The sequence below is a fragment of the Pituophis catenifer genome, unplaced genomic scaffold (genome assembly GCF_029215685.1).
Source record: "Pituophis catenifer annectens isolate HBS135680 unplaced genomic scaffold, rPitCat1.0.hap2 SCAF_2, whole genome shotgun sequence".
NCBI classification, from domain to species: Eukaryota; Metazoa; Chordata; class Lepidosauria; order Squamata; family Colubridae; genus Pituophis; species Pituophis catenifer.
This window is the reverse complement of record NW_027256882.1, coordinates 103,158,371-103,186,320: the sequence shown is the minus strand read 5'-3', so window position 1 is coordinate 103,186,320 and position 27,950 is coordinate 103,158,371. Positions and strand designations below refer to the sequence as shown.

The window sequence follows — 27,950 nt, the reverse complement described above, 5'->3', positions numbered from 1 at the left end:
GATTCACAGAAGTCATAATGCTAGCTGTTTCACTAGTTATCAACGGAAAAGCTAGAGTGTTTCATAAACTCCCAGATAGGAATGTTAAAACTATTTAATAAAACAGACACAATTAGAGATGAAGATGTTTTATTTATGTTGGAAGGAAGATGTACTTTGTTTATCTTTAATTTTAAGTGGTGTCCAGTACAGCATTTAGGGTCTAGTTCCACACACACAAAAATGGAAGACTGACGATGTATCCATTAAAACTGCTTTAAAAAAAAGTGATAAAACAAAGGTCCATTTTGTTTAATGCAGTGCCACTAAGGGATTACAGTAACAACAGCTTTTTTGGGGTTCATTGCTCTGTTGTACAAGCTTCTCAATAATCAGTGCAAGGGAAAGGATGTGAAATTTTAAGTCGGATTGGCTGATTTACATCAAACTTCCTACACACCAAAATAGTACAACGTGAACATTCTAAAGCACTCTAAAGCTGTTGAGTGTAAAAGAGAGCTGTAGGAGGGAAAAGTGAAACTTAAATGGGTGTGCACCTGCCTTGACAGTCTCTTGAATAAACGTGAATGCTCCATTAGAGAATGAAAGCCTGATGACTTAGATAGCAGAAAATTGTGTTTTCTGCACCCTGTGATGAATCAGCATTTTCACAGCATGAATTTCAGATGTGTCTTCCACTACAATCATCATCAATTTTACGAAAGGTAATTCCTTCATACAAGAGCTGATAAGCACGTAGCTTCAACCAACAATATACCCCAAATGCCCAGATCTAGAGAAAGTAATTCCATCTTTCTCTGAAAATACATGCTCTGAGGTTTAGCCTTTAACCAGATTTAATATGACTGACATACAGCAATAATTGCATCCCAGACGTAAAACATTGAAAAATACACTAAATCCAGAAGGTAGCTATGCTGTATAGTGTTTCAAAATTAGTGATGGTAAAATCCCTTCTTTTATGCTTCGAATTCCAGTCCTAGACCCAGCTTGTGGCCACCTGCATTAATATTCTTCCCATCCAGTAAAGCAGACAATGTCAATTTGATACCTAGGCAGGAAATAAGAGAAAAGTTATTAGCGCTGATTTGTAAGCATTGCAAAGATATTTCAAAGAACCTGATTAGGAAAAATGTTGGAAGTTCTATAAAAAGGAAGTTATGGAGAGACACATTTACCTTTCCTGATACACAATGAATCCAACTCAATTGCTGCAATACTTACAAAGTTAAGGATTGATCAGAATATCTATGATTCTTATCTATTTAGATTTAGTTTCCTGATAAACCATAGATACATCAGGACTTAATTTTATGAATTCATAGAAGGTAGCATTTGCTGGCTTTAACCCTTTGGCAAAGGTAGTAACAGAATATTTGTTCAAATTAATGAAAATTCAGTGCCTGAAAGAACTGATTAGTTTTCATTACAGGTTTCATATAAGTGGCACAATTTAACAATTTAATTATTGGCAAAAAAATATTAAAATTAAAAAAATGTCAATGATATCAAACAAATTTAATCTGTACATACCTGGCTTCAGAATCTGAGTATATCCTAAACCAATCAGACTGGAATTATTCACTTTAGCCTGCAAAACAAAGTCAATCATGTAATAGTATTCTTTCAAAGTGTGTGCTGCATAGCTCATAAATAATTCATCAGGTCAGATACAATACATAAATGATTTTTCAACATTTTACTCAAAAGAGCTATTCAGTGAAAGTGCACATAAATTCATGTGTAAGCTTTATAACAACTAGAGATGTGCAGAGGTCATATTTTAGTTTGAAGTCGTTCAATTTAATAACTCTGAAAATAGTTCAGTATGATTTGATACCTACATCTGTCTAAAATCTGCATTGTATATTGCCTCTATTTTAGGATGGGGAAAAAACAGAAACCTCTATGTACCTTATGATTCTTGATGAACGTATCTTTTCTTTTATGTACACTAAAAGCATATGCACCAACACAAATTCCTCGTGTGTCCAATCACATTTGGCCAATAAAATTCTATTCTATTCTATTCTATTCTATTCTATTCTATTCTATTCTATTCTATTCTATAACATTTTGTTTTAATACGAGTGAGATGAAATTTGTAGCTATGTTATTCAATTTCATAGAAACGAATAACAATGTGCTGAGTTATGTTTATCACATTTATTACCGCTGCAAAACTAATTTTTTGTTTCTTTGCATTCAATTTAATTCAAAAGAGCTATAGATATACATAACTATATACATAACTATTCATAATTATAAATTTTGTAGTCAAGATTATATCTATGTGCATGAGAGAGCAAGTGTAAACACATATTAAACACAGCCTTTCTTTCAGACCAGATGTACACAACTCCCTACAGCCATTTATAATATTTGTACCTTTTAACTTGTTAAAAAGGCCAAAGAGGGAGGGAGGGAGGGAGGGAGGGAGGGAGGGAGGAAGGAAGGAAGGAAGGAAGGAAGGAAGGAAGGAAGGAAGGAAGGAAGGAAGGAAGGAAGGAAGGAAGGAAGGAAGGAAAACTCAGGGTCTAAATCTGAGGCCTTTTCCTCCCCGCTTTTCACAGGAAGACATTTGGGCATTCTTTTCTCAGCCAATAATGGAGACATATGCTTCTGCATATTTGCAGAAGGGTTCTGTCTCATGTAAGCCATTGATTTCCATCCCTCCATCAACCCTCAAAAAAAAAAATGGTGACAATATTTATGACAAAATTTTGGACAAATTGATTTGAATGCTAAACAAAAAAGATTATCTGAGTAGAATATTCCATTGCCTTTCAAATGGCACAAATTAAATTAGTGAACAGCAAAAGAATTTACTGTCTTCCAGTAAATAATGTAATAAATAATTAAACCCTGAATAGGTTTTGTCCTTTTAGCATCAAAGCTCAACCATAATCTATTAATGAACCCACTAAATAAGAAGCACTCACTGCACTTTCTGTTTAAAAACAAAAAAACCAGATATTTCTTTTGACACTTGTTGTAATCTTGGGATTTAGAAAAAGAGTAATAAAAATTTGCATGTGGCTTATTGTTAACTCAGAACAAAAATGTGGTAGTTCATACACACTTCCACCCAATTATTATCAGGGTGCAGGTGATAATCCAGAAGTGTCAGTTACTCACAGTACACAATCAGGCAGTGTTAATATACTGATATGGGAAATTCAGTGAGAGATAAGTTGCATACACCAAACTTATCTAAAGGAAACCAGAAAAAAGTAAAATGATTTTAAGATCGTGCCACTAAGTGGAAAGCAGCATTTTAAGAACCTGTATTTATGACAAAGCATATGGTACAAGTTTGTCTTTCTTCCCAATGCTTCTTTACTTGCTTGTACCTCATTTGATAAAGAAACAATTCTGTGAAACAAGAAAAAGGAGTATTGACTAAATATTGTAGTGAAATAATTTGTTCAAACAAAAATTGCCTTTGAAATTGAAGGCTCTTTATTGTCATGGAATCAATGCTACTTACAGAAAAAGATGCATCTGAATCAATCTGATATTTGGCTGCTATTCCAAAGCGAGTGTTGCTATTTCCAGCCGTCCAAGCAAGATTGACTGCAGTTTCTAATTTATCATTCACCTTCTGATAAATGGAGCCTCCAAATTCCGTGCCATCATTTCTATAATAGATTCAAATGTTACATGTCATTAGAATCTTATTCATGAAAATATAATTAGTTTTGGAATTTTCTTAAATACACTTTAAAAACTTACTTCAAGTTACAGAAAGATTTGCACAATCCTTCCCAATGTAAAGAAAAATATCCCAGGGGCCCAACCACCTCACATCCCCAATGATGTAACAATTATATGTATTTTCTGCATGTTTATAGCTAATGCAAACATGTGAGTAAAAACAGATGAGTATTCAATATGAGTACGGGTAGTCCTCAATTTATAACCATATGTTTAGTGACCATTCGAAGTTACAACGGCACTGAAAAATGTGACTTATGACCGTTTTTCACACATATGACTGTGGCATGTTTTAATGACCATTGTGGTATCTGGGGGTCATGTGATCACCTCTTGCGATCCTCTGACAAGCAAAGTCAATGGGGAAGGCCAGATTCACTTTAATAACTGCAGTGGTTCATTTAACAGCTGTGGCAAGAAAGGTCATAAAATGGGGCAAAAACCCATTAACGGTCTTGCTTAGCAACAGAAATTGTGTGCTCAATTGTGGTACTAAGTTGAGAACTACTTGTAAAACAAGAGTAAAATCATTTGAATTAATTCCTTTGCTTGTGTATTTTGGAATCTATTAGCTTTCTATTAGGTACCAGAGAATGGAACATATTCATGGTTCTTCAGTGGCTTTCATATTATTATTTTTTTAAAGTACATTTAGGGCGCTAACTTTAGAAATAAAAGCTGAGTACAGAAATATGATGTAGAACTAAATCTCCTTGGATACCATTCATCCTGCTTTTCTATCAATTCTTTTTCAACCTTTTTGCTTAGGCAGGCCACTACATAATTGCCTACAGATTCCATAGCAAGTGTCTAAACACCAAATAAAATTCATTTAATTGATTACCAAAATCTCAGGATACATTCCTATCAAACCTTGCAAGATATGGATAAGAAAGCCAAAATCTGATAAGATTTGATGATCTCCTGATATTATTTATTTTAGTACCTTTCCAGAGATCACTGGCAGTGCCTTTGTGGATGTATTAGATAACAGACATAGGTATAGACATGGCTATTAATACATGAAATTGATACAAATAAATGGGGACATTAGGACAGAGGTGGTAGGCACGTTGGTGCGCTTCTGCATGCCCCTTATCCAAGGGTTATACACGCTCATGATCCAAACTTAACTCTATTCCCTTTTAATTATTTGGTTTTCAGTTTATTCTAAAAAGTATATTCTACTTTCAGAATGTAATACCTTTAGGTAAAACCATAAACAGAAAAACTGTGTACATTTAACCTAATAATTTCTCCACCATCAGTTCAGCTTGATTCCTGGTGATTTCATAGATTTGATTATGTCTATGTTTTCTTGGCAACTACTTGCCTTTTTTCCAGACATTTTGTTGACTTCCCATATAAACCTTAAAATGATGGGATTTCTTAATAAAATACTAAATGCCTGACCCTGCTTACTTTTGCAATAGTTGGTCAGTAAGATAGCAAACAATTTGTAAAAACATCAAAATTCAGTAAAACTATTGAAAATCCTTACCTAATAGCCTGAAAGCTTCTAAAAGAAGAAAATCATTTGAGCTATTATTTTTAAAAATAAAACAGCTGATCAGCTTACAGTCCCATGCTTATGAACTCCAGATGATTTTAGGGATTAAAAAAAAATCTTAGTACAGATGAATACAAAATGTATGTACTGCTATCCCTTCATGAAGCAGCTATCTCATGTATCAGCTGCAGTCGCTGGGTATTTTTTAATGGTTACTCTGATACTATACATTATTTTATGGTAGTCAGATTCTTGTTCCTAAAGTGAAAGATTAGAACAACAATATCACACTCATTGGCAATGAGCTCTATTTTTAGATCTTCTCCTTCCATTTGTGCTGTAGTACGACTTTATTCATATAATACAGCTTCATTCTGATAGAAGGATGTGGGACAGCAAAGAATTATCTGTCCTTTACCTTACATGAATTTCCTGACAATAGAAATCAATTCTCAGAGTTCCAATTATGTCAGCAAGACCCTATCTTTGGATAATGATTTTCACACCATGGCATTGGTTTTGATAATGTTAACATTGAATCAAAAATGGTTTCCTACCTCAATTTCTTACTGAGACTCAAAACAATGTTCAGGTTACCTTGAACCACAAAATGTTTTAAAGCTGCTGCTCTACTGCCTGAGATAGGTACCTAAAGTACATCCCCCAAATCTTTTAGATTTTGTTTTCTATAAAACCCAGGAGGCATATATCCAGTGGCAAGGGACCACATTATGGTCTAAAATATTGTTTATTCCTAGTCTATCATATACGGATATTATATTGTATACACCATTATGATGCATTCAGAAACTACTAGTACTCGTTCAAAAAGGCAAAGTAAGATCATAAAGCAGAGTGGGCAAAATGTGACCCTCTAGCTGTTACCTGAAGTTCAGATACCATTAGTTCTACCAAGACAATAGTGTGGGACTCTGTAAGTTGTAATTCAGCAATATTGGTTGGGGGCAAAGGTTCCCCATCCCTGTCTCCAAAACTGTTCCTAAGGAAAATTATACAAGTACATGCACACACACCTGCAAAATTCATTCTTTCAAAGCTTGTATATAGAGTACCCAAAATATGTTTATCTTTCTCTTAGAATTTTTTTAAATGGAAAAGAATACTGAAAATAGTTTCTTTGTTTTCACCAAGGTTTTTCTTTTGGTTATAAATTCTCACCCAGCATAACATCATCAGTACTTACACATTAGTGTGAAGCTGAAACTCATCAGTCTTATAGCCAACAGCAAAGTTACTCTGAGTTATTCTGGTTTTAGCTGTCTCAAAAGTCATTTGGTAGCCAGCCAGCCAGCCTTCATAGCCAAAGACAAGGGCACCACGTACTGAAGGACCCGCAATATCAAAATCCATATCACAGCCCACATTGATATGTTCCCGCTTGTATCCAGACTTGATTTTAGCATTCTTCTTTCTAAATGGGAAAACAAAGTTTTATATTGCTATTTCTTTAAATGTTCAGGGAATCTTTTATTAACTGCAAAGGAGGATGAGACACATATTTTGATTCTGATCTCAAGAACATAACAAACAAAGAACATATGAAATAAACCAATTAAAAATGTATAGTACTCTACTTACCAGCTGGCATCAACATGCTACAAAGTTCACTTGACTGACAGACTTTGCTTTCCATAATACCAGGGCATTTTTTTATAACCCATTCTTGGCTTTCACGTGTTTTGCATATTTTGGCTTAGTAAAACAAGATATGAATGGTCAACCCACAGCATCTTTTTTTAACTATAGCCTCCAGCTGAATATATATGCCACTACTAACAATAAAATAACATATTATTGTGTAACCCAATTGACTTATTACTCTAATTTAGATAGAGAGCTATATTAATGGACCACAAAGACTAAGAAGGCAGAGTAGTGATTAAACTGAGGCTGGGATGGTTTGGTAAGGGTTTGATAAAGTGGATCTTCAAACAGTTTAGCATAGAACAAAGCATTGTGTAATCATGGATAGAAATGAAGAAAGAAGTGGGAGAAAAGAAACCAAGGGGGTGGGCAAATAATAAATGAACCTGAGAACTGAGCAGAGCAGATGAATTGGTAAAGGCAGAAAAATAAGGGGGGAAATGGCAGGTTGAGAGAGGATGCCATCAGCACTGTAGAGAGAGTTCTTATGATCCAAAACAACTCAAAGATTTCAGGCTCCTGTCCTTGAGGTACTATGTCTTCTGGACATTCCTTCAGAGTATTGGGCAGAAGCTGGGATGGTATACCTTTGCATGCAAGGGTGTATCACTGGGAGACTCTTCCTACTCTAAAAGCAGAATGATATTGCACTGGTAGAGAGAGGAAAGGTTAAGTCAGCTACTTGTCATTCTTCTCCTCCCTACGATTTCTGCTACTAGCTATTTGGTCGCTTCTCTGTGTTCTAATCCATTCTTCCCACTTCCAAACTCTTAACAGAGATAAAAAAAACCCAAAAAGGATGTGACAGAAATTTCCTTATCTATCTATCTATCTATCTATCTATCTATCTATCTATCTATCTATCTATCTATCTATCTATCCATCCATACAGTGGGGCAAAAAAGTATTTAGTCAGCCACCAATTGTGCAAGTTCTCCCACTTAAAAAGATGAGAGAGGCCTATAATTGTCATCATAGGTAGACCTCAACTATGAGAGACAAAATGAGAAAACAAGTCCAGACAATCACATTGTCTGATTTGGAAAGAATTTATTTGCAAATTATGGTGGAAAATAAGTATTTGGTCAATATCAAAAGTTCATCTCAATACTTTGTTATACATCCTTTGTTGGCAATGACAGAGGTCAAACGTTTTCTGTAAGTCTTCACAAGGTTGGCACACACTGTTGCTGGTATGTTGGCCCATTCCTCCATGCAGATCTCCTCTAGAGCAGTGATGTTTTGGGGCTGTCACTGGGCAACACTGACTTTCAACTCCCTCCAAAGGTTTTCTATGGGGTTGAGATCTGGAGACTGGCTAGGCCACTCCAGGACCTTGAAATGCTTCTTACGAAGCCACTTCTTCATTGCCCGGGCCATGTGTTTAGGATCATTGTCATGCTGAAAGACCCAGCCACATTTCATCTTCAATGCCCTTGCTGATGGAAGGAGGTTTGCACTCAAAATCTCATTATACATGGCCCCATTCATTCTTTCCTGTACATGGATCAGTCGTCCTGGTCCCTTTGCAGAGAAACAGCCCCAAAGCATGATGTTGCCACCCCCATGCTTCACAGTAGGTATGGATGCAACTCAGCATTCTCTCTCCTCCAAACACGACGAGTTGTGTTTCTACCAAACAGTTCTATTTTGGTTTCATCTGACCATATGACATTCTCCCAATCCTCTTCTGGATCATCCAAATGCTCTCTAGCAAACTTCAGACGGGCCCGGACATGTACTGGCTTAAGCAGGGGGACACGTCCAGCACTGCAGGATCTGAATCCCTGGCGGCATAGTGTGTTACTGATGGTAGCCTTTGTTACGTTGGTCCCAGCTCTCTGCAGGTCATTCACTAGGTCCCCCCGTGTGATTCTGGGATTTTTGCTCACCGTTCTTGTGATCATTTTGACCCCATGGGGTGAGATCTTACGTGGAGCCCCAGATCGAGAGAGATTATCAGTGGTCTTGTATGTCTTCCATTTTCTAATTATTGCTCCCACAATTAATTTCTTCACACCAAGCTGCTTGCCTATTGCAGATTCAGTCTTCCCAGCCTGGTGCAGGTCTACAATTTTGTTTCTGGTGTCCTTCAACAGCTCTTTGATCTTCACCATAGTGGAGTTTGGAGTGTGACTGTTTGAGGTTGTGGACAGGTGTCCTTTATACTGATAACAAGTTCAAACAGGTGCCATTAATACAGGTAATGAGTGGAGGAGCCTCTTAAAGAAGAAGTTACAGGTCTGTGAGAGCCAGAAATCTTGCTTGTTTGTAGGTGACCAAATACTTATTTTCCACCATAATTTGCAAATAAATTCTTTCCAAATCAGACAATGTGATTGTCTGGATTTGTTTTCTCATTTTGTCTCTCATAGTTGAGGTCTACCTATGATGTCAATTACAGGCCTCTCTCATCTTTTTAAGTGGGAGAACTTGCACAATTGGTGGCTGACTAAATACTTTTTTGCCCCACTGTATATATATATTGCTGCAGAAGACCCCTTGCATAAGCCTGATGATGGCAGATGAGATTCTGCCGAAATGTTGCCAAAGTGCTCTCAATCTTACACGAAGACCCGAATACACCAAGACTTGCATATGTGTGTGTGTGTGTGTGTGTGTGTGTGTGTGTGTGTGTGTGTGTGTGTAGGTCTTTGGTTATTCGTTTTTTTTCCCGCGTAAAATTGGAACTGTCTTGGCGACATTTCGACGAAGTAAATATTTTTAATATTTTAATATATTTGTATTAGTATTACAATTCAGAGCTCGAATTAATATATGTAATGTTTAGAAGAAGATGGGAGGAGTCTGAAGTAGTAGAATTTTTACTTTGTAAATAAAAGACATTTATATACCACCCATTCCCAAATGTGTTCATCCTACATGATTCTAGTCTGCTCTGTTATAGCTATATATAAGTACTGTGGGTATGCAAAATATTTCATTCAAGTTTTGAGCAGTAAAACTTCATGAAACTTCCCACCTCAAGTGCAAAATGCACAATACAAAGAATTTTGGGAATATGTCACGCTTGCAGAAATGCTTTTCTAACACTCTGCTTTTATATTCAGCACACTTCCAAACTGTATGAGGTTTCCTGGTCAAAATTGGTCATTCTAGTTCTGCCTTAGGCACAAAGCCAGGTGGATGACCTTTGGCGTGTCACAATCTCTCAGCCCTAAGGAAGCAATTGCAAACCACTTCTGAAATCTTCCAAGAAAAATTCAGGGATTTGTTCAGGCAGTTGCCAGGAATCAACACTGATTTGAAGGCAAACACACACAGAGATGTGGTAATCCAGATTTTCCACAAACTAGGTAATCTATATTAAATGATATAATACTGTTGAAATATACTTATTACTTACCCAGTGTTAGGTGAGAATGAGGAGTCAAAAGTCAATTTCAGTCCATGTGTCAGCTGAAAAGAAATCCAGTAGTTGAATATATAGTTTGAATGCAATTTGTTTAAAGATTTGATCAATTAAGGTATTTTGCAAGTGAATGATCACTCACCTGGTCTTCTAAAGTTATTTCTGTTCCTAATGTATTGTCTGTGTTCCACTTCTCTGTAAATGTCAAGCCATATTCTTTCCATCTGTACTTAGTTTCCAAACTTCCAGTAACTTTGCTTGTTTCTGTATTTGCAGAACCTGAACTTGTAAATTCCTGAGGTCAAAATAGAATATTTTTATTCACAATGATACCTTAGATAAGCTATCCATGTTCTGTGCTATGAAGAATGTTATAATCTATATGAAAAAAAAATTCTCGTTTTGATTTTTTTATGTCAGTTGCACTAATTCTGACACCACTAGAAATGATAAGCATGAAGTAAGTAATGACCAATATCCCTCACCTACCAAACACATGCAATAATGACATGAAGGGCATAATCTTGAATAACCCTGATTCATGTTTCTGTGGAAGTTGGATAATTACAAAAAAACCCAAAATGTTATAACAAGGTAAAATGCAAGTTAAATAACAAAATGCATCTCAGCTTTTTCTACTCACCAGTCCATTTTCAGACTTTGTTTTCAAATCCAATTTTATTAAACCAAATCCTAAACAAATAAAAGTAGGCTAGTATTAGTAACATGCAGGGCAAGAGAAAATATACAGTATATCTCATTATAAAATTTGAGCTTCCTATGCACGAAGAAGAGCATTTAAGAAATCAGGTCTATTTGGTTTTGTTTGGCTTCTTTTAGTCACAATGAATATTGCCCTACTTTAAGACTACTGAAAATATTTGGCGCGTTTCCAAAGGATGCTTTGCAATCTAGCCAGCCCTATTTGTGGAATTTTACTGGGAACGCATCGTCTCTTTGGAACTTATTTTCCCATTATTTTTTCAATATTTTGAAAAAGTATTGAAAATAAAGCCCTTTCAAAAGAAAAAGAAAAAATAGTTAAACTATGCCTTGTCAATTTCAGCACCCCCTGATTTTTGCAGTGCTGAAAAGTGAACTGAAGCCTAGATAGTCTTCAATTTAGGACCACAAGTAAACCCAAAATTTCTTCCTGCTTCTTGCTAAGACAGACAAGTGAATTTTGTCCCATTTTATGACCTTTCTTGCCACATTCATTCAGTGAATCAGTTGTTAAATTAGTAATATGGTTACTAAATTAATCTGGCTTCCTCATTGACTTTGCTTGTCAGAGAAGGTTGCAAAAGGCAATCACATGACCCCAGAACACTGCAAAGGTCATAAATATGAATCAGTAGCTAAGCATCCAAATTTTGATCCTGTGACCATGGGGATGCTGCAATGGTCTTAAGTGTGAAAAACAATTGTAAGCCACTTTTTTCAGTGCTATTATAACTTTGAACGGTCACTAAGAGAATGGTCATAAATCAAGGACTACCAAAGGGCAGCTTGGGCAAAGTCATTCAAACTGCAGCCTGTGAAAAACAAACTGCAGAACAGCCCCAGAGGCTCTGTTAAGGTCTCAGGGTGCTAAAGGCTGATCCAATGGATGGTTAGGAGACTCGGGAATCAGGAAACAAGTGATCCTGAGGCTGACAGGCCCCATCTTGGCAGAGTACCAAATCTAAGGATGCCCTCAGTAACTTTTCAGGAACATGCAGAATTATTGTGCTCAGTTGTTTTGGAAACAAAGGCTTGAATACCCATAACTGAGTCATGCCTGCATCTATTTCAGAGAAACCATCAGGGTTTCTGGCCTCTTGGCTAGGAATAATTGCCATCCTCGGATCTTCAGCCTTGGGTCCTTGTTTCCTGCTCTGTCTCCTGCATCTCGGCTCTTCGACCCAGATCAATTGACTCAACTATTTGAAATTTGGACCCCTGGACTGTCTTGGACTACACTTGCGGCTTTTTATCAGGATTCAGTTTTAGACTGAACTAACTGCCTGGTTCTGAAACAAAAGCATTTCTGCTATATATGGGTGTATATGCTACACATGCATTGTCTACCTTTGCATGTGACTTCTTGCTATTCATCAGTAATCATTTGTAAATCAAGCCGGCCTATGTGTGCTCAATCTAAAATAGAATAGAAAAGGCTCCTTAGCAGGTTCTTTCTTCAGCAGCAGAGAAGATACGGCCACTTAATCATTAAGTCAGACGTCTTCAAACTTGGCAGCTTTAAGACTTATGGACTTCAACTCCCAGAATTCTCCAGCCAGCATAGCTGGGAGTTCAAGTCCACAAGTCTTAAAGCTGCCAAGTTTGAAGGCCTCTGCATTAAGTCTACGGGACCTCCTGCTACCACCAATAGCCTCCCACCGGCCAGTACGCTCCCATAGAGAGGGGCTCCTCTGGGTGCCGTCGGCCAAACAATGTCGACTGGCGGCCCCTAGGGGGAGAGCCTTCTCTGGGGGGCACCTACGATCTGAAACAAGCTTCCCCCAGAGATACAGAGGATCCCGGATCTGCGCACCTTCCGTCATGCGCTTAAAACATTTTTATTTCATCAAGCTGGCCTGGCCTAAATCTTCTCCTCTTTTAAATTTAAATTTTAAATACAAATTTTAATCTGTTTAATTATGGGGTATTTTAAAATTCAGCCAAATTATTTAATTCGTTTTAATCTATTTTAAATTTTGTATCTCTGTGTTTTATTTTCTGGCTGTTCATCGCCCTGAGTCCTTCGGGAGAAGAGCGGTATAGAAATTTAATTAAAAAAAAAGTGAACCGGATTTTGCAACACTAAGGCTCCAAAGCCCCTTTAATTAAAAACTAGGTTTTAGTCTGTATGATTTGAACTTTCAAAAATGATATTGGCCCTTCTTTCCTCAGGGAATAACCCAGGGCTGTCAAACTTGCAGCCCGCAGGCCAGATGTGTCACGTGCTGGCCACGCCCATGTCCAGTTTAGCGAAGGGGGAAAAAGTCCCGATACGTCGCGTGACAACGTGAATTTGACACCCCTGGAATAACCCATTGCTTGAACTAATAACCCATTTTCTTGAACTAAGAGAATTATAAAATGAAAGATAAAAGAAAGCTGGAAACTTGTATCATGTTATAGAAATTGTTAAATTACTTCAGGAGACCATGTCCTTAAGCTTGTTCCACAAGCTTGTCCTTTAACAGTTAGATTTGCCATTTTTTTATTGCAAATTATTTATTGTAGAATGAAAACAATGAACTTTAAAGAGATGCATTACATATTCTGATTGCATAATAAAGACATAACTAGGTTAACTTACAGGCCATCCATAAATAACAACTGGATTCTGGATCAATAATGCAACTGAGTTCAAACAGCATAGCATATATTTATACATTGATAAGAGTAAGGAATGCATTACTAAGGAAAATATCATGAGCTCAGTTCCTGGTAACTACACAGACAAGTCCATGTTGTTGCCTTGACAACAAATTTGCCATAGTCTTCTGGGATGCTTTTCTGAGCCACTTCCTGGGATTTTTGGTTTTCTTCCATCTAAGCACTAACCAAAACCAGCCCTACATAGTTCTTTTTCCAGAATTATATAAAGGCAACTAGGTGCTGGCACTTTCTAGAATAAACCCAAATGCAACATAAAATTCTCATTCTCAAGTCAAATTTTGCTAAATCTCAAATAAGAAGTAAAGCACATGAATTATTACATAAGCTGTCAAACAAGCCATTAAACCTGAATAAAAAAGGAGAAGTATAACACATTGATTTGTTAATTGGCAATACCACAAGTTCATTTTGTTTCAAAACCAATTGAAAGCAACAGTTTATACAAAAGAATATTCAAATTATATTCATGTATTATTTATCCATCAATCTTATTGTTATATAGCTTCCCTATAGCTAAGCAAGCCATAGAGAAGTTAATTCACTACATATAATATCCTAAAGTTTAACAAAATAACATTAAAACTAAATTTAAAATACATAATATAATAGCAGTGTGAATTACTACATTGGACTAAGCCATATTGTGGTTTACTTATTTTTAATTAATACACCAAGATATATAGCTTATAAAACAAGCCATGGCTCAGCAGATTAATTAGCTACACAATGACAGTACAATATAAATTCTTCCTTGAACCTAACATAGATACCAAAATGCCATGTAGTATAGTAAATTTGATTCCCCATATTGTGTGCCAATTACAAGTAGAAAATATTTAAATGTTGTAATGTACTTGCAAATCCTGACTACTTACAGATTGAGCAATGTTCCCACTCTAAAAGAAGCATAATGATCAACACCTTACAATAATAACTTTTTTTCTAAAAGATAGCAATAGCAATAGCATTTAGACTTATATACCGCTTCACAGTGCTTTACAGCCTTAAGTGGTTTACAAAGTCAGCAATATTTCCCCCAACAATCTGGATCCTCATTTTACCAATCTCTTAATCTTGAGCCTGGTGAGCCAAATTGCAGGCAGCCAGCAGTCAGCAGAAGTAGCCTGCAGTACTGCACTCTAACCACTGCGCTACCATGACTCTTGAGATCAGCCATTTGTAAATAAAGGAATTTATATAGATTTCACTCCAAAAAAGTAAGAACATTCCAGCAAATCATGTACAAAACTAATAATTATAGAGTATCTCCATCTGCAACATCTTTCTTCTCAAAAAATGATTACAGGGCAAATTGCAGAAGGCATTTTTGATACAAGTTATAGAGCCCTTTTACATCCTCTACTGCTAGAAATTTCATTTGGATGAAAGTGATAGAAAATAAAAGTTTCACTTGGCAATATTTACCATATCCTTTGGTGAAGATGTCTCGAGCAGCTTTTCCTAAATCAGTATATGGAGGAGGCACTGCCATTTTCTGTTAAAATAAAGATGCCACAATTATGTTTCTGCTATCAGCCCAAAGATTTGCACTGTATTTGTGATTCTAAAATTATAGTTTGCCAAGAAGCAAGCTGAAGTTACCTATAGCAAACAATTTTCCTTCTGGATCCCAAATTTCAGATTTTAGCTCTGTGAGGAATTCAGAGGCCTTCAACACACTTGATTAGTTTTGTGATCAAACTGAAACCATTGTTTTAAAAAAATTAAAATAAGATTAAATATTCAATTGCTTTATCTATTTTGATTCATGCAAGGTTCTCTCTACCAGGTGCTGCCAAAAACTAAGCTTTGAGTCCATGTGTCTTATTGCAACAATTCCCTATGGCTGGTTAACACTCATGCTTTGAAATCATGGTGAGCTGGTGGAATGCATGGTTGATTTATAACAGTGTTTTTCAATCTTGGCAACTTTGTAAACTCCCAAAATTGGCTAGCCAACATTGAAAAACCATGATTTATAGTTTCCTAGTTCTTCATTTGTACTTAAGTCCTGCCCAAGGTCCTAACCAATCCATGGACAAGATAAAAGCAACTAAAAACAGAGGTGAAAGAAACTAGAAATGTTCAAGTAACTATTAATTTTGCTAAATGTAAACCTGACAACAAACTCTAGCTTAGCTTATTATATTACCCAGAGAATGTTTTAGATATTTGTCAGCCGTCTCAGGTAAACCAGACAAGAAACCTCACTAGATAAACTAAATCTACTTTACTGTCAGGCTACATCAGGGGTGTCAAACTCAAGGCCCGCAGGCTGGATCTGGCCCACGGGGTGCTTTGATATGGCCCGTGGGGCCGCCTTGGAAACAGTGAAAGACCGGCCCACAGTGCCTCTGCCAGTGAAAATGGGCTCCTGAGCTTCGTTATCAACTGTGATGGCCTCCTGCAACCCTCTGCCAGTGAAAACGGAGTGTTGCCCTCCCAAACCCCGATTTAACTGGCAGAGGGTTGCAGGAGGCCGCCACAGCCAACAATGGAGCTTGGGAGCCCATTTTCACTGGCAGATCGCTCGGGCCACCACAGGATCCGATACAAATGATATTAAACTGGCCATGCCCACTCCGACCCCTGAGATCAAACACAACTCTGATGCGGCCCTCAATGAAATTGAGTTTGACAACCCTGGGCTACATTAACAGAATCCTGCAAATCTGAAGGTACAAACTTTCCATCAACACTTTTAATTACTTGACCCAATAGGGCGGGTCCTTTCTAAATTTCTTTCCCTGGATGTTAAGCAACTGGAGGTCCTTGCCTCTCTTGTCTGATTGTTTCCTAGGCAGCATCTTTTCCCCTCAGATCATTCACACATTGCAATGTAACAGTATCCCTCTTCTTCCAATTAAAAGTTCATATTTTACACTACCTTTTTTTCAAATATTCCCACCAAAGAATAAACACTAATTTAAATTGTTTAATCTTCCCCTTACAAAAGCAGAATAGCCGTAATATAAGCTCGGATGGCATAGCCAAGAAGAATTCAATACATGAGACCCTGGTGATTTAACTTATCTGTGAAAAAGAGCCACGTTATCTCACTTATGCATAATGTAGAATGGTTCATTGTAAACATTAAAGGTTTCACATTCAGTTCTTTAATGAAGCAGCGGATAGAGGACTCTTTAAACTGCATAGGTTAAATTATTTTGCACTCACCACTACCTCTTTGCCTCTGAACAAAAAGCAGCTAAGGAAGCCTACTGTTTGGCAAAGATTTTGTCACTTAGGGTTTGCATTATCTTAATTTTGTTCAAGCAGAAAATAAATTAAAACTAGGAATGTGCAATAGATATAGACAGTAAGCATTCTCAACTGGCACGGGTCCCTAAATCACTTAGTTAGAAACCATCGGGGTTTGAATTATTGCTCATTTTGGCTCCCTAGGAGAACCAATTTATGGGATAAGGGTATTACAAATGCAGTGATGCTTCCTAAGTATTTTAATAGCTACTTCTAGCATGAAGCATTAAGTGCCAGAACAGAATATTGCTAGATAAGTTACGAAATTTTCTTTGCCAATTTGAGCTCAATGGAATTACTATCCCAACCATACCTAGGAGGTGTGTTATAAAGACACCTAGAGGAACTACCAACATAGTCAAGGTTCTCAAATTATATTAGCTAAATAAGGGAGCAACACAGGGTAGATTTGATTTAAATCAAGTTGATTTAAATCATGATTTAAATCACTAGTAAAAGGGCTTATTTAAATCAACTAGATTTAAATCATAATTTTTAATGAGTAACTGTCATCTCTGTCCCATAACTTCTCCTCCTCTCACCTGCTGTTGACTCACCGACAGTCCAAATATTGCAGAATATACAGACTCACGCTACATAACTAAGCTCCATTTCACGCTGAATAAACTAAATTATTAATCTATCTTAAATAAAAAATTATCTTTAGATTTTTACTCCAACAGCATTTTATTAAAATAAATTTGATAAAAATAAAAAAAATCTGATTTAAATTTAAAATTTTTTTAAAAAAATTTAAAAGATTTTTTTTTTATGTTTTAAAAAAAATCGTTGATTTTTATCCACCCTGGAGCAACTGTCTACTTTGGGTGAGGTTACAAGATGTTGAGGCAAAAAGAGGACATGTCTTTCTTTTTTTTTTTTTTGTCCTCATATTCTCTATCTAGCAGGCATAGCTTTGAAATCAAATATTGTCTATCTTTTTGAGGATATAACAAGCTACATCTTCCTGAATAGGTTTTTCCACAGTGCAGCACTTTCCTAATTAGTGCTAACTTCAAGTTAACAAGCTCAGTTCTGTGACTCAATTAGCTGATTAATATTCTCCCTCCCCTTGCAGCTGCTGCCTGAAATTGACAAGACTTTAAATCGGCTACAAGCTAAAGAATTTTTGTCTTCTAATTCAGTTTAGTACATTTCTGCCATGAAGAAAGGGTGCAATATATACATGTAGGCCTAAACACTTTTTTAAAAATTTTTTGTTACAGGTGTCAAGAAAGCTAAAGCTGTTCTTTTCTCCCCCCCCACACACACAATTTCTTTTCGATTGGTTGTGTCCTCCTTGGATATGTGGTAGCTCTATTTTGGGAGGACATCTTCCCATTGAGGTCCCATTGATGTTCTTCCCATCTTCTCCCATTCATCAGTTAATCTAGCATGGATATTGCTCAAATAAACAGAGGGAAATTTTGAGAGTTGACAAATGATACTTCCAGCTGCATAGTCTCTCCTCTTCACCAAGAAGTTAGTTATCAGGGCATATCTATTCAAAATTCAGATTCATATAAATATGTAAGAAAAGTAGGGGGGGATCTAACATGTCTCTACAAAACAAAGCTGAAATTGATTGATTGATATGGCTATATACCTCACAGAGTAGCTGTAGAATGTTTTTTTTAAAAAAATGGAAAAAAATTTCCATTTTTTTAAAAAAATGGAAAAATACCCATTACATTTAACCTTGGTGCTAAAGACAAAGAAAGCACATCATCAAAAGTGAAGGTGATCCAACCTACTGAGGAAACAGCCAGCTGTTCACTGCCTTAGGAAAAGCTAACAGGGTCAGGACCATCCAAACCTTTTATGTAAAATATACCAGGATAATTTACACTGGCATACACTAAGGCCAAGCCCTAATCTTCCTCAATTACAAAATTAGTCTCCATGCATATTTACTGTAATTCCATTTAAGGAGAGGCATCTGTAGAATGATGTGTTTTCTCCCAAACAGTATCATTAGGTAGCAAAGAAAACCACTACCATCCATTCTCCTTAAAGTGTGGCAGAATAAGCCTGGGCAAGTATTAATGAGTATTGGGGCAGAGGTTATACACATCTTTTAAGTTCTTTAAATGATAAGTTATTGATACAGAGATGGGGATATTGACAGGAAAAATCAGATGCCATGGCCACCTGAGGTCATCATTTAAGGACCTGTGTGGTCCTCACGTAACAAGAGAAACTGAGCCTTCTGGAACTGCTGTTGCTACGAGACATGATCACATGGCACTTTAGGACTGCATCACTTAGTGATGGTAATTCCAGTCCCAATTTGTCTTTGTAAACTGAGAACTACCTGTATTTATATATTTTGTGTGAAGTATGACTCAGCAACTGAACAAATTAAGATTGCATGATCAAATGGATGTAAAATTTACAGGAAAATTGGCATGGAGCATTGGAAATTTCAATGGAAGAAAATCATGAAATTTACAGTGTATGTTATACTTAGACAAAGCTGGCATTCTTAACTCTGTTTCTAATTCTATTTTTAATTATGTCTTTTCTATATTTTATCATTTGTATCTGTAAAGCACTCAGAGGCATTTTGATAGTGAAATGCACAATATCTACCTTTGATAAATATTTTACCAATAATATATTACTCCAATTCTGATAGCTAAAACTGATCATTCATTTTCAAAAAAATGTTGGAAATGTAATAATCAAGTATTTGGTGACTCAGCCATTTTGGAAAATAATGTATAATATAATTAAATGAATTCTAAACATTGAATCTGTTTTCCAATCTGCCATTTATCTACTAAATATCATTAGCTTTTACATCCCCACAAATTATACTAAAAGAGTCTTTAATAAAGTGCTATAAAAATACTTTATATTGGGTATGTCTAGTTTAATGGGAAAAAAGGACTGGGGTGACATGATAGCAATGTTCCAATGTCAGGGGTTGTCACAGAGAAGAGGGAGTCAAGCTATTCTCGAAAGCACCTGAGGGCAGGACAAGAACCAATCGATGGAAACTAATCAAGGTGAGAAGCAACATAGAACTAAGGAGAAGTTTCCTGACAGTTATAACAATTAATCATTGGAACAACTTGCCTCCAGAAGTTGTGAATGCTCCAACACTGGATGTTTTTAAGAAGAGATTAGACAACCATTTGTCTGAAATGATTCAGGTTTCCCGCTTGAAAAGGATTTGGACTAGAAGACCTCCAAGATACCTTCCAATTCTTCTATTCTATTCTATTCTATTCTATTCTATTCTATTCTATTCTATTCTATTCTATTCTATTCTATTCTATTCTATTCCCACCAAACAGATATAAAAGCCTATGATTGGCTTTCTTAATTATACATCAGCAATAATGTCTTATATGTATAGCATACATCAGTCTTATGTTATTTGGCCTTTTCTAAAGTCGTCTTGAATATCTGCCATTTTTCCTTCCATATAGGGCTCCAATCTGTGTTGGATGATCCTATGGATTATTTTGCTATGACATGAAATTAAGGCTATTGTATGATAGTTTCCACACTTTGTTAACTCTCCTTTTTTATATTGGAATGATTGGCGTCTTCCAATCTGTTGGCCACTATGTTATTCTCTAGGTTTACTGGTATAGGTCAGTTAGAAACTTTACTTTTTTTTTTCTGCTGCTGTTTGCCATATTTCAGTGGGTATTCTAACAGTTCCTGTAGCCTTCCAACTTGGCAATGACTAAAATGCTGATCTAACTTCATCTTCTAGTATTAGCAGTTCTTGTAAATCAGTATCTTCTCAGCTCTCTTGGCATCGCTACTGTACAATGTTTCAGTACACCACTCTATTTTTCTTTGATCTCCTTTAAATCAGCTACTTCTCAGTTACTTTGTGTCCACTGGCATCCTTTAACATATCAATTCAAAGTTGGAACCTCCTTCTGAGTTGTTGTTGTTTTTAAAGATTTTCCTTGTTTTTCCATGTCTATTTCCATCTTCAATGTCTTTATAGATGTTTTTGTAATTCTTGTCTTGTATAAATTGCTTTCTGAGATTTTAATCTTTCTTAGCTTTGACTTCTCTTTTTTCTTGGCAATTTCCCTGGTTCATTCTGACAGTTTGCTTTCTTCTATTTCTTCATCTTTGGCACTCTTTTTTCACACTGATCTTTAATGACTTATGTGATTCCTGCTGTTCACCTTGGAAATGATGGAGATCACATCATTGAAACTGATTGGCTTTCTTCTTCTTTAACATAACTTGAAACTTGCACATCAGAGTTCATGATCTGTTCCAGAATGGCAATGTCTTTGATGCTGTAATTGATTCCTCCACCTCCTTTTACAATAATAGTCAAATTGGTGTCTAGGGGTGTGTGTGTGTGTGTGTGTGTGTGTGTGTGTGTGTGTGTGTTTTCTATTTGGTGATGTCCATGTACAGAGGTGTCATTTTAGTGCTTTAAATACAGTTTGCCTATGAAGATATTGGAGTGGCAGAAATTGATTACAGGTAGTCCTTGAGTTATGACCACAATTGAGCCCAAAATTTATGTTGCTAAGTGAAACATTTGTTAAGTGAGTTTGCCCCATTTTATGACTTTTCTTACCATGGCTGTTAAGTGAATCATTGTATTTGTTAAATTATTAACATGGTTGTTGAATTAATCTGGCTTCCCCATTGACTTACTTGTCAAAAGGTCGCAAAAGCTGAAACCCCAGGACATTGCTACCGTAATAAATATGAGCCAGTTGCCAAGCATCTGAATTTTGATCATGTCACCACACTATGTTCATGTGATCAAGTGTGAAAAACAGTCATAAGTCACTTTTTACAACGCCATTGTAACAGTCACTACATAAACTGTTGTAAATTGAGGATTACCTATAATCAGTCTCCTGTTTCCTAAGCCATAAATCCGACTACATTTTCCTCTTTCACGTTTTCAACTTTGATATTCCAGTCTCCAATCACAAACAGCACTCACTCACTCACTCACTCATTCTATCTATTTAAAGATTTATATAGCTGCCCATTTTAAAGAACTCTGGGTGAATCACAACAAACTTGTTTGCATGATCTGTTGATTTCAAATAGAACATAAAACTTATCAACTTCCCCCCTTCTGCATCAGTAGTTAAGCAAAGCATAAAGTCAGATTATCATCACATTTAAAGCATTGTCCAATCAATATTACTCAGTCATTGACTACACTCTAGCCAAGTACTCTACCAGTCTTGCTATACCTTTCATAACTATAAAAGTAGACCCATTCCTTCTTTTGTTTTTCATCTCCCGAGTAACAAAAACTGTGATTTTATGACTGAAAATGTCCAATCCCAGTCCAGCTCATTTTGTCTAAGATGTCAATTTGTAGCTGTTTCATTTCATATTTCACTGTATTAAGCTTTCACATCTTCATGCTCCTACTGTAATTCTTATCCTTCAAGGTTCAGACTTTTTCCCCTATATGACATTAGCAACTAGACAAAAACTTTAATCTAACAATGTCATAAACTTGATTAGTATTTGGAAGGATTCTCACTTTTTCTCAGTACTATGTTGAGTGCCATCCAACTTGACAGGTCCATTATTCAGCACAATATCATCAATCATTTTATATTTTCAATCCATATAGTTTTCCTGGTAAAAATACAGAAGTGATTTACCACTGCCTTCTCCTACACAGTATAAATGAATGCTTTGCCATTAAAAAGTGACATCTGCCTCCAGCATCTTCCTACATTGCAGTTTATTATAGGTAACTTAAATTTCATCAGAGCCTACAATTGATGTAAAACCTAGACTTGAAACCACCTAATGTATGAAAAATAGTCTTGATTATCTCGGGAGGCTCTTCTTGTTTGAAAAAAATAGTTTAAACCAGAGGCCCTCCAAACTTGGCAACTTTAAGACTTGCGGACTTTAACTCCCAGAATTCCTCATGGCTCAACCCTTCATGACTGGTTGAAGAATTCTGGGAGCTGTAGTTCACAAATCTTTAAAGTTACCAAGTTTGGAAATCCCTGGTTTAAACTATGAGTAAAACTACCAGAATGATTTCTCCTTGAAGTCTTTCAAACATCAAAACTCCAGTCATCCTAAGCCACCAAAGTTCAGTTCACTCTTTGGCTAAGCCAAAACCAAACCAAAAACATAGGAAAATATAATACAATGTATGAAAACAAGTGCCAAAGCTGAATATATAAAATATATTATTAGCAGTTCCAACTAAAGCTCAGGAACTTCAAGTCTTTGCTTTTACTAGAATTCAGCCTCTTAACAAACCTACATCCAGATAAATGTTTGTAGGTATTGTTTTCTGCCACCTGAGGGGCTGCGGTGACTCACGTAGTAAGATGCTGAGCCTGCACTCCGCTGAGGTCGGCAGTGAGTGAATAAACTGCGTAGGGACAGGAAAGGAGCCTCCCCCAATTGCCTACTGGCATCCAGGCATGCCACAGATAAAAGATAACACCCCCTGAAAAAATTGCTTTCACAGAGGCAGTCAGCTACCTGGATGATCCCTGGCTAACACGTGCCATACACTTAAAAAAAATCCACCACCTGAACAACCATTTTATTCCACTGCTTGCTTCATAAATTATAGAAGGATTGGCTCAGAGCTTGCTCAATCACAGTCCATTCTTACCTATCTTGGCACTGATGAATGAAAAGTTAAAGTTGAAATTCCCGAAATGCTTGTGTACCTGAATCATCATTTCAGAATAATGAAGGGCAAATGGTTCAGGAGAAAAAAAGTTAATATTTTTCCCCGTTTTTAAAAAAAGTTTCACTTTTGATCCTTGTGAGCATACAGCAACCTTTCACAATTTAAATATTTTCTGATGTTTTGACCTAAGCTTATAAAACAGCAAGGACTGAAACACTAGTAGACATTAATTCTCCAACTTTCTTCAGGCAGAATATGTATAAAATTGTCACAAGATGAGAATAATAATCTATCACAAACTTTTTTTTTTTTTGCGAATAAAAAGTAATTACCCATGGGAAATATCCATTAGATTGATGGAGAATAAATTATGGAGAATTACAGACAGGTCTAGACTAAATGATGGTCAAAGCTATTTCCAACGGTGAGCACAATGTAGAGTGCTGCAGGACTGCATCGTTCCTTCTCCAAGGAAATCACTGTATCCCTTCTCTACTTTTCCATGTTTTCACAAAACATAAAATGGAAAAGCAAAAGCAAAAGCTTTCAGAGAGTTGCTTCCAAGAATAAGAAAGGCCAACACATCAGCCAGAAAAGTTATCTCGGTAATGAACCAGTTTCCCCACCCCAGCTCTACATTATACACATAATGAAAAGCTTAAGTGACATAAGGTTTTTTTTTTCAGTATCTGATAGCTGATACAGAATTCTAGCTAACCAGCAGCCACAAAATAAAAAGGCCGATCCTGAAGTATTGATATTGATCAAGCGATCCAAATAGGGAAAGACAAAATATGGCAAGCAAAATGCTGTGAAGGCAACAAATTTGCACTGCAGGTTCTCATGAGGATGTTTGCTAAATCCTGTTAGATTTTACAGTACAGAGTTTAGCTTTCCTTTTGGTTAAGAGCAGAGAGAATGTAATGAATTGCAGCTGCCACAAGCAGTGCCCTGACTGTAGAAATTATTTTTAGCCATAGACGTACGAAAGGTCAAAAGAAACAGCCTTAGAAAAATGAATAATGACAGGAGAAATTCAGTGGTGTTTTCTTGGAAAGAAGTGCAAACACTGGTCTCTTTTTTCTTCTTTTTTAAAAGTAGCCTTTAAAAAATGGATGAAGTATCTTTTATTTTAAAGTGCAACATTAAGGAAGGAAGGGAGGGAGGGAGGGAGGGAGGAAGGAAGGAATATATTTCATTATATTAAGGTATGAGCAAGCAAAATGACAAACCCCACGTCCTCAAAAAAAATTCCTCTAGATTTTTGCTGTTGTTGTTTCTTATCAATGCAGCAAAAATGTACACCCTGCTTCTGTAGAGGTTTATGAGAACAGGGTCAGCATAACTCTCAATCAAAAGTTATTTTCTCACTAAGCAACATCAATGCTGCTCCTAACTTTATTTCAAGTTTTTAATAGAAAATGCCCCATGCTATAACACATTCCTTATTCTGCCCTATTGTATTCTTTGAACAGATACAGAAGGCAATGGAAATTAGCATAACACACAGAGTTATGTGATCAGCTTGCATATCAAATTGCACAGGTCTACTTTTGAAAAAGGGGAAATTGGGAGACTTTGTCCTGACTTCCTACATCATATATACCTGCATTTCTGCACATCTAGCCTGGAGAGATTACACAATTGCATGAATTATATTGCTACTTTGTATGAGGAAACAGAACCTTTTGCCAAAGATATTGTTGCATTTTACTGAGTTTAATTATGCTTGACTCATCCAACATTCAACCAAATAGATCAATATGCACTTTTCTGAAGCTGACCAAAGAAGGAAATATAGGTTATGCATTTTCTGTTTCCATATTAAAACTTGTTGTTCATGCCAGTGTAATTGTGAAACTCATCTACCATACTGAAACTTATTGACAAACCCTGGATGAAACATTGTAAGCATAGTGCCAAGTTGCAAAGAAGATGAAGATATGGAAGGGATAGAAATCATTAAAATGTTATTTATCAAATAAATAATGGACAGATTTCTGCAACTTATTTACAAAGAAATAAAGCATGTATTCTTAAAATACATACTCTCTCAAAAGTTATAGCTGTGATTTGAATGCAGTTTGGGACAATTTACTAGCCATATCTGTATTTTTAAGATTCTGTTAAATAAAGTACTGAATCAGAATTTTTTGCCCTTATCTGTAAACAAACATAGAAGGAATACCTGTTTGACTGAATAAGGCAAGGCTTTGGAAAGATAACATGCATATGTTGAATACTGTTATAAGTTTTGCTAAGAGGGCTAGGCTAGTTCAGTTGCTAAGGAGGCATATCTAGTTACAAAGCTACTCTGGTCTCCCTCCCATAGATGGCACTCCCTCCTGGGCAGGTGCATACTATAAAAGAAAGCACTGGGCTGCAGCCCCCATTATTTTGATGTTCTGCAGAAGCTTATGGGATCCATAGGAATTTTTGGAAATGAAGGCATACCTAATGCCAGCTCTGATTTTTCCTGATATTTCTCCCATCCAAGAATCAACCAGGTTTACCCATATTAATTTTACAGCCCATGCAAGATCCCAGAGGACCCATCCAGCGATACCCATCCAGCCATAAACATCAAATATCAATTATTACCACTGCAACACTGGTAGCTTTCCAAAAATCTAGACATAATTCATTATCAAGGGATTTCAGATGTGGTCCTTTTTTACTGTATATTAAACTGGTATCCACTGGAAGAGCAAAATGTGGTTGGGTTACAATATTCTAATCAATGAAATTATTTTTAAGCATCTGGTTCAGTTTGGCTTTCTTGGGTGGGGGGGAGGGAAGATAAAATGAGAATAAGATAGATAGACAGACAGACAGACAGACAGACATAATTATTTGCAAATCTGGTTGCTCTCTGCCTCCAGACACCCTTGAGGACATGCCATTCATTCTATGCCTTCCATTGTAGTGAAAAAGGGTTGGAAATCCAGTCCAAAAGACAAATAACTTTCCTAGACCAAACCTCGGGAATTCACTTCATCATCACTCACTTTCTTCCTACCGGGGTAAGGGCAGGCAAGGACACGGAGGGCACTTGGAGGGCACTTGAGGCGCTGAAGAGAAGGGAGCAGGCCAGAGGAAAGATAAGAGGCTGAAAAGGAGCCAGCAAGGGCTGCTTAAGAAAGGGATCCCTTGGAATCGAGTCCTTGCGAAGGAGCTGCTTGCTGCCTGTGGACAACGACATGGCTGCCCGACCTTGCTCTCCTCCTTCTTTCAGTGCCTGTCCGCCGCTTTCCCCCCCCCCCCCCCCGCCAACCAGCTCAGTTCGCATTCCGCCCGAGATCTCTAGAGCGCCCGAGAGAGAAGGCGCGCACATGGGAGTCAAATGACGAGAGCCGAAGCAAAGGAAACGCTTCGGGAAGGTCACCCAGAAACTCGGCGCGCCCAAGAAGAGCGCAGAAAAGCGGCCCCAATCGCCCTCCACGACTCTCTCTCTTTCCCCTCATCGAGCAGGTAGACTCAAGGCCAGGCAGGCAAACGCATCCTCCGCCGCTGTTTAAAATAGGAGCAAAAAGACGCTTCTGGGAAGGGGAGACCGACCGGCAGCCGAGCCGCCGTCTGTGGACTGGGGCTGAGGGGAGAAGCAGAAACGACGGGCGAGAAAAAGAGAGGTTGGCGGGGACGGAATTGCAAACTTCCCGAAGCAGCCGTGCCCGAACTTAGCCTTAAGGGGGATAGGAACGGATGCCCCTTTTCCTCACCAACGCGCCAAGAAACCGACGTGAGAAGCGGGGCTCAGGGCGCGCCCTGGCCTTGAAACACTGTAGGTAGGGCAATCATGAATCACCGCTGGAGGGCGAGGAAGTTGTCCCCGACCATTTCGAATGACGGTCTCCGGAGGCCCGTCGTGACTCGGAGCCTTTCCTCTTCCCCCCCCCCTCCTTCTCCTCCTTCCCCCGGCATCTTTTCTGCAGCTGCGGGCGTCAAATGGCGGCAGAAGCAAAGCCGCGCTAGTTCGTCTCCCGCCTCCAGCGAGTCTCCCGCTCTCCCTCTGTTCCTCCCGATCCCCGCGGCGGAGCCCAGGGCTGGTCCACCATGATGTCGTGTATACCCAAAGCCTAAAGCGCCCTTGCCTTGCCTTACCGCGTGCTCCCCGTCTTTTTCGTGACTGCAGCAAGGCTTCGGAGGCGAGACAGCGGGCGAGACAGAAGCGGCGACGGAGGAGGGATGGAACGGGGCGGGCCTCCCCTGCGCTGAGCCCAACATAGCTTAAAACGAGGAAACCCGGCACGCACCGTAGTGGCTCTGGCAAGCGAACAGATGGAACCACCCGGCTCGCAGAAGGACGTGCCTGCCCCGGCGTCGCACACGCTCGCCTGCCCCCAGGCTGCGGATAGGCTGAGGGCTGGAGAGGCAGCGAAAAGCGAGGCAGGACTTTCCGTGCC

At 37.7% G+C, this 27,950-nt stretch overlaps 1 protein-coding gene across 3 annotated transcripts; it reads right to left on the bottom strand.

Moving 5' to 3' along the window:
* Positions 1–112: 112 nt before the first annotated feature.
* Positions 113–27,950, bottom strand: VDAC1 (voltage dependent anion channel 1). Of its 3 annotated transcripts, none has more exons than XM_070937311.1 (9): positions 27,801–27,936; positions 15,081–15,150; positions 10,909–10,958; positions 10,408–10,560; positions 10,260–10,312; positions 6,432–6,659; positions 3,491–3,641; positions 1,534–1,591; positions 113–1,051 (listed from the first exon to the last, which is right to left on the bottom strand). In XM_070937311.1, exons 2-9 carry the CDS (start codon positions 15,145–15,147, stop codon positions 960–962), a joined length of 852 nt encoding a protein of 283 aa, XP_070793412.1. In that variant the 5' UTR covers positions 15,148–15,150; positions 27,801–27,936; the 3' UTR covers positions 113–959. The 3 variants fall into 3 exon arrangements, with proteins under 3 accessions (XP_070793412.1, XP_070793411.1, XP_070793414.1); XM_070937310.1 differs by having other exon boundaries at positions 27,649–27,932; XM_070937313.1 differs by lacking the exons at positions 113–1,051; positions 1,534–1,591 and adding an exon at positions 3,279–3,375 and having other exon boundaries at positions 27,649–27,950.

Bases quoted from the DNA above. Each gene is read 5' to 3' on its own strand.
- VDAC1 (XM_070937310.1), bottom strand. From the start codon at position 27,771: ATGTTGGGCTCAGCGCAGGGGAGGCCCGCCCCGTTCCATCCCTCCTCC. The intron at 10,313-10,407 runs GTGAGTGATCAT...ATTTCTTTTCAG, and splicing joins AAATAACTTTAGAAGACCAG to CTGACACATGGACTGAAATT. The intron at 6,660-10,259 runs GTAAGTAATAAG...TTTCCCATTTAG, and splicing joins TCATTCTCACCTAACACTGG to AAAGAAGAATGCTAAAATCA.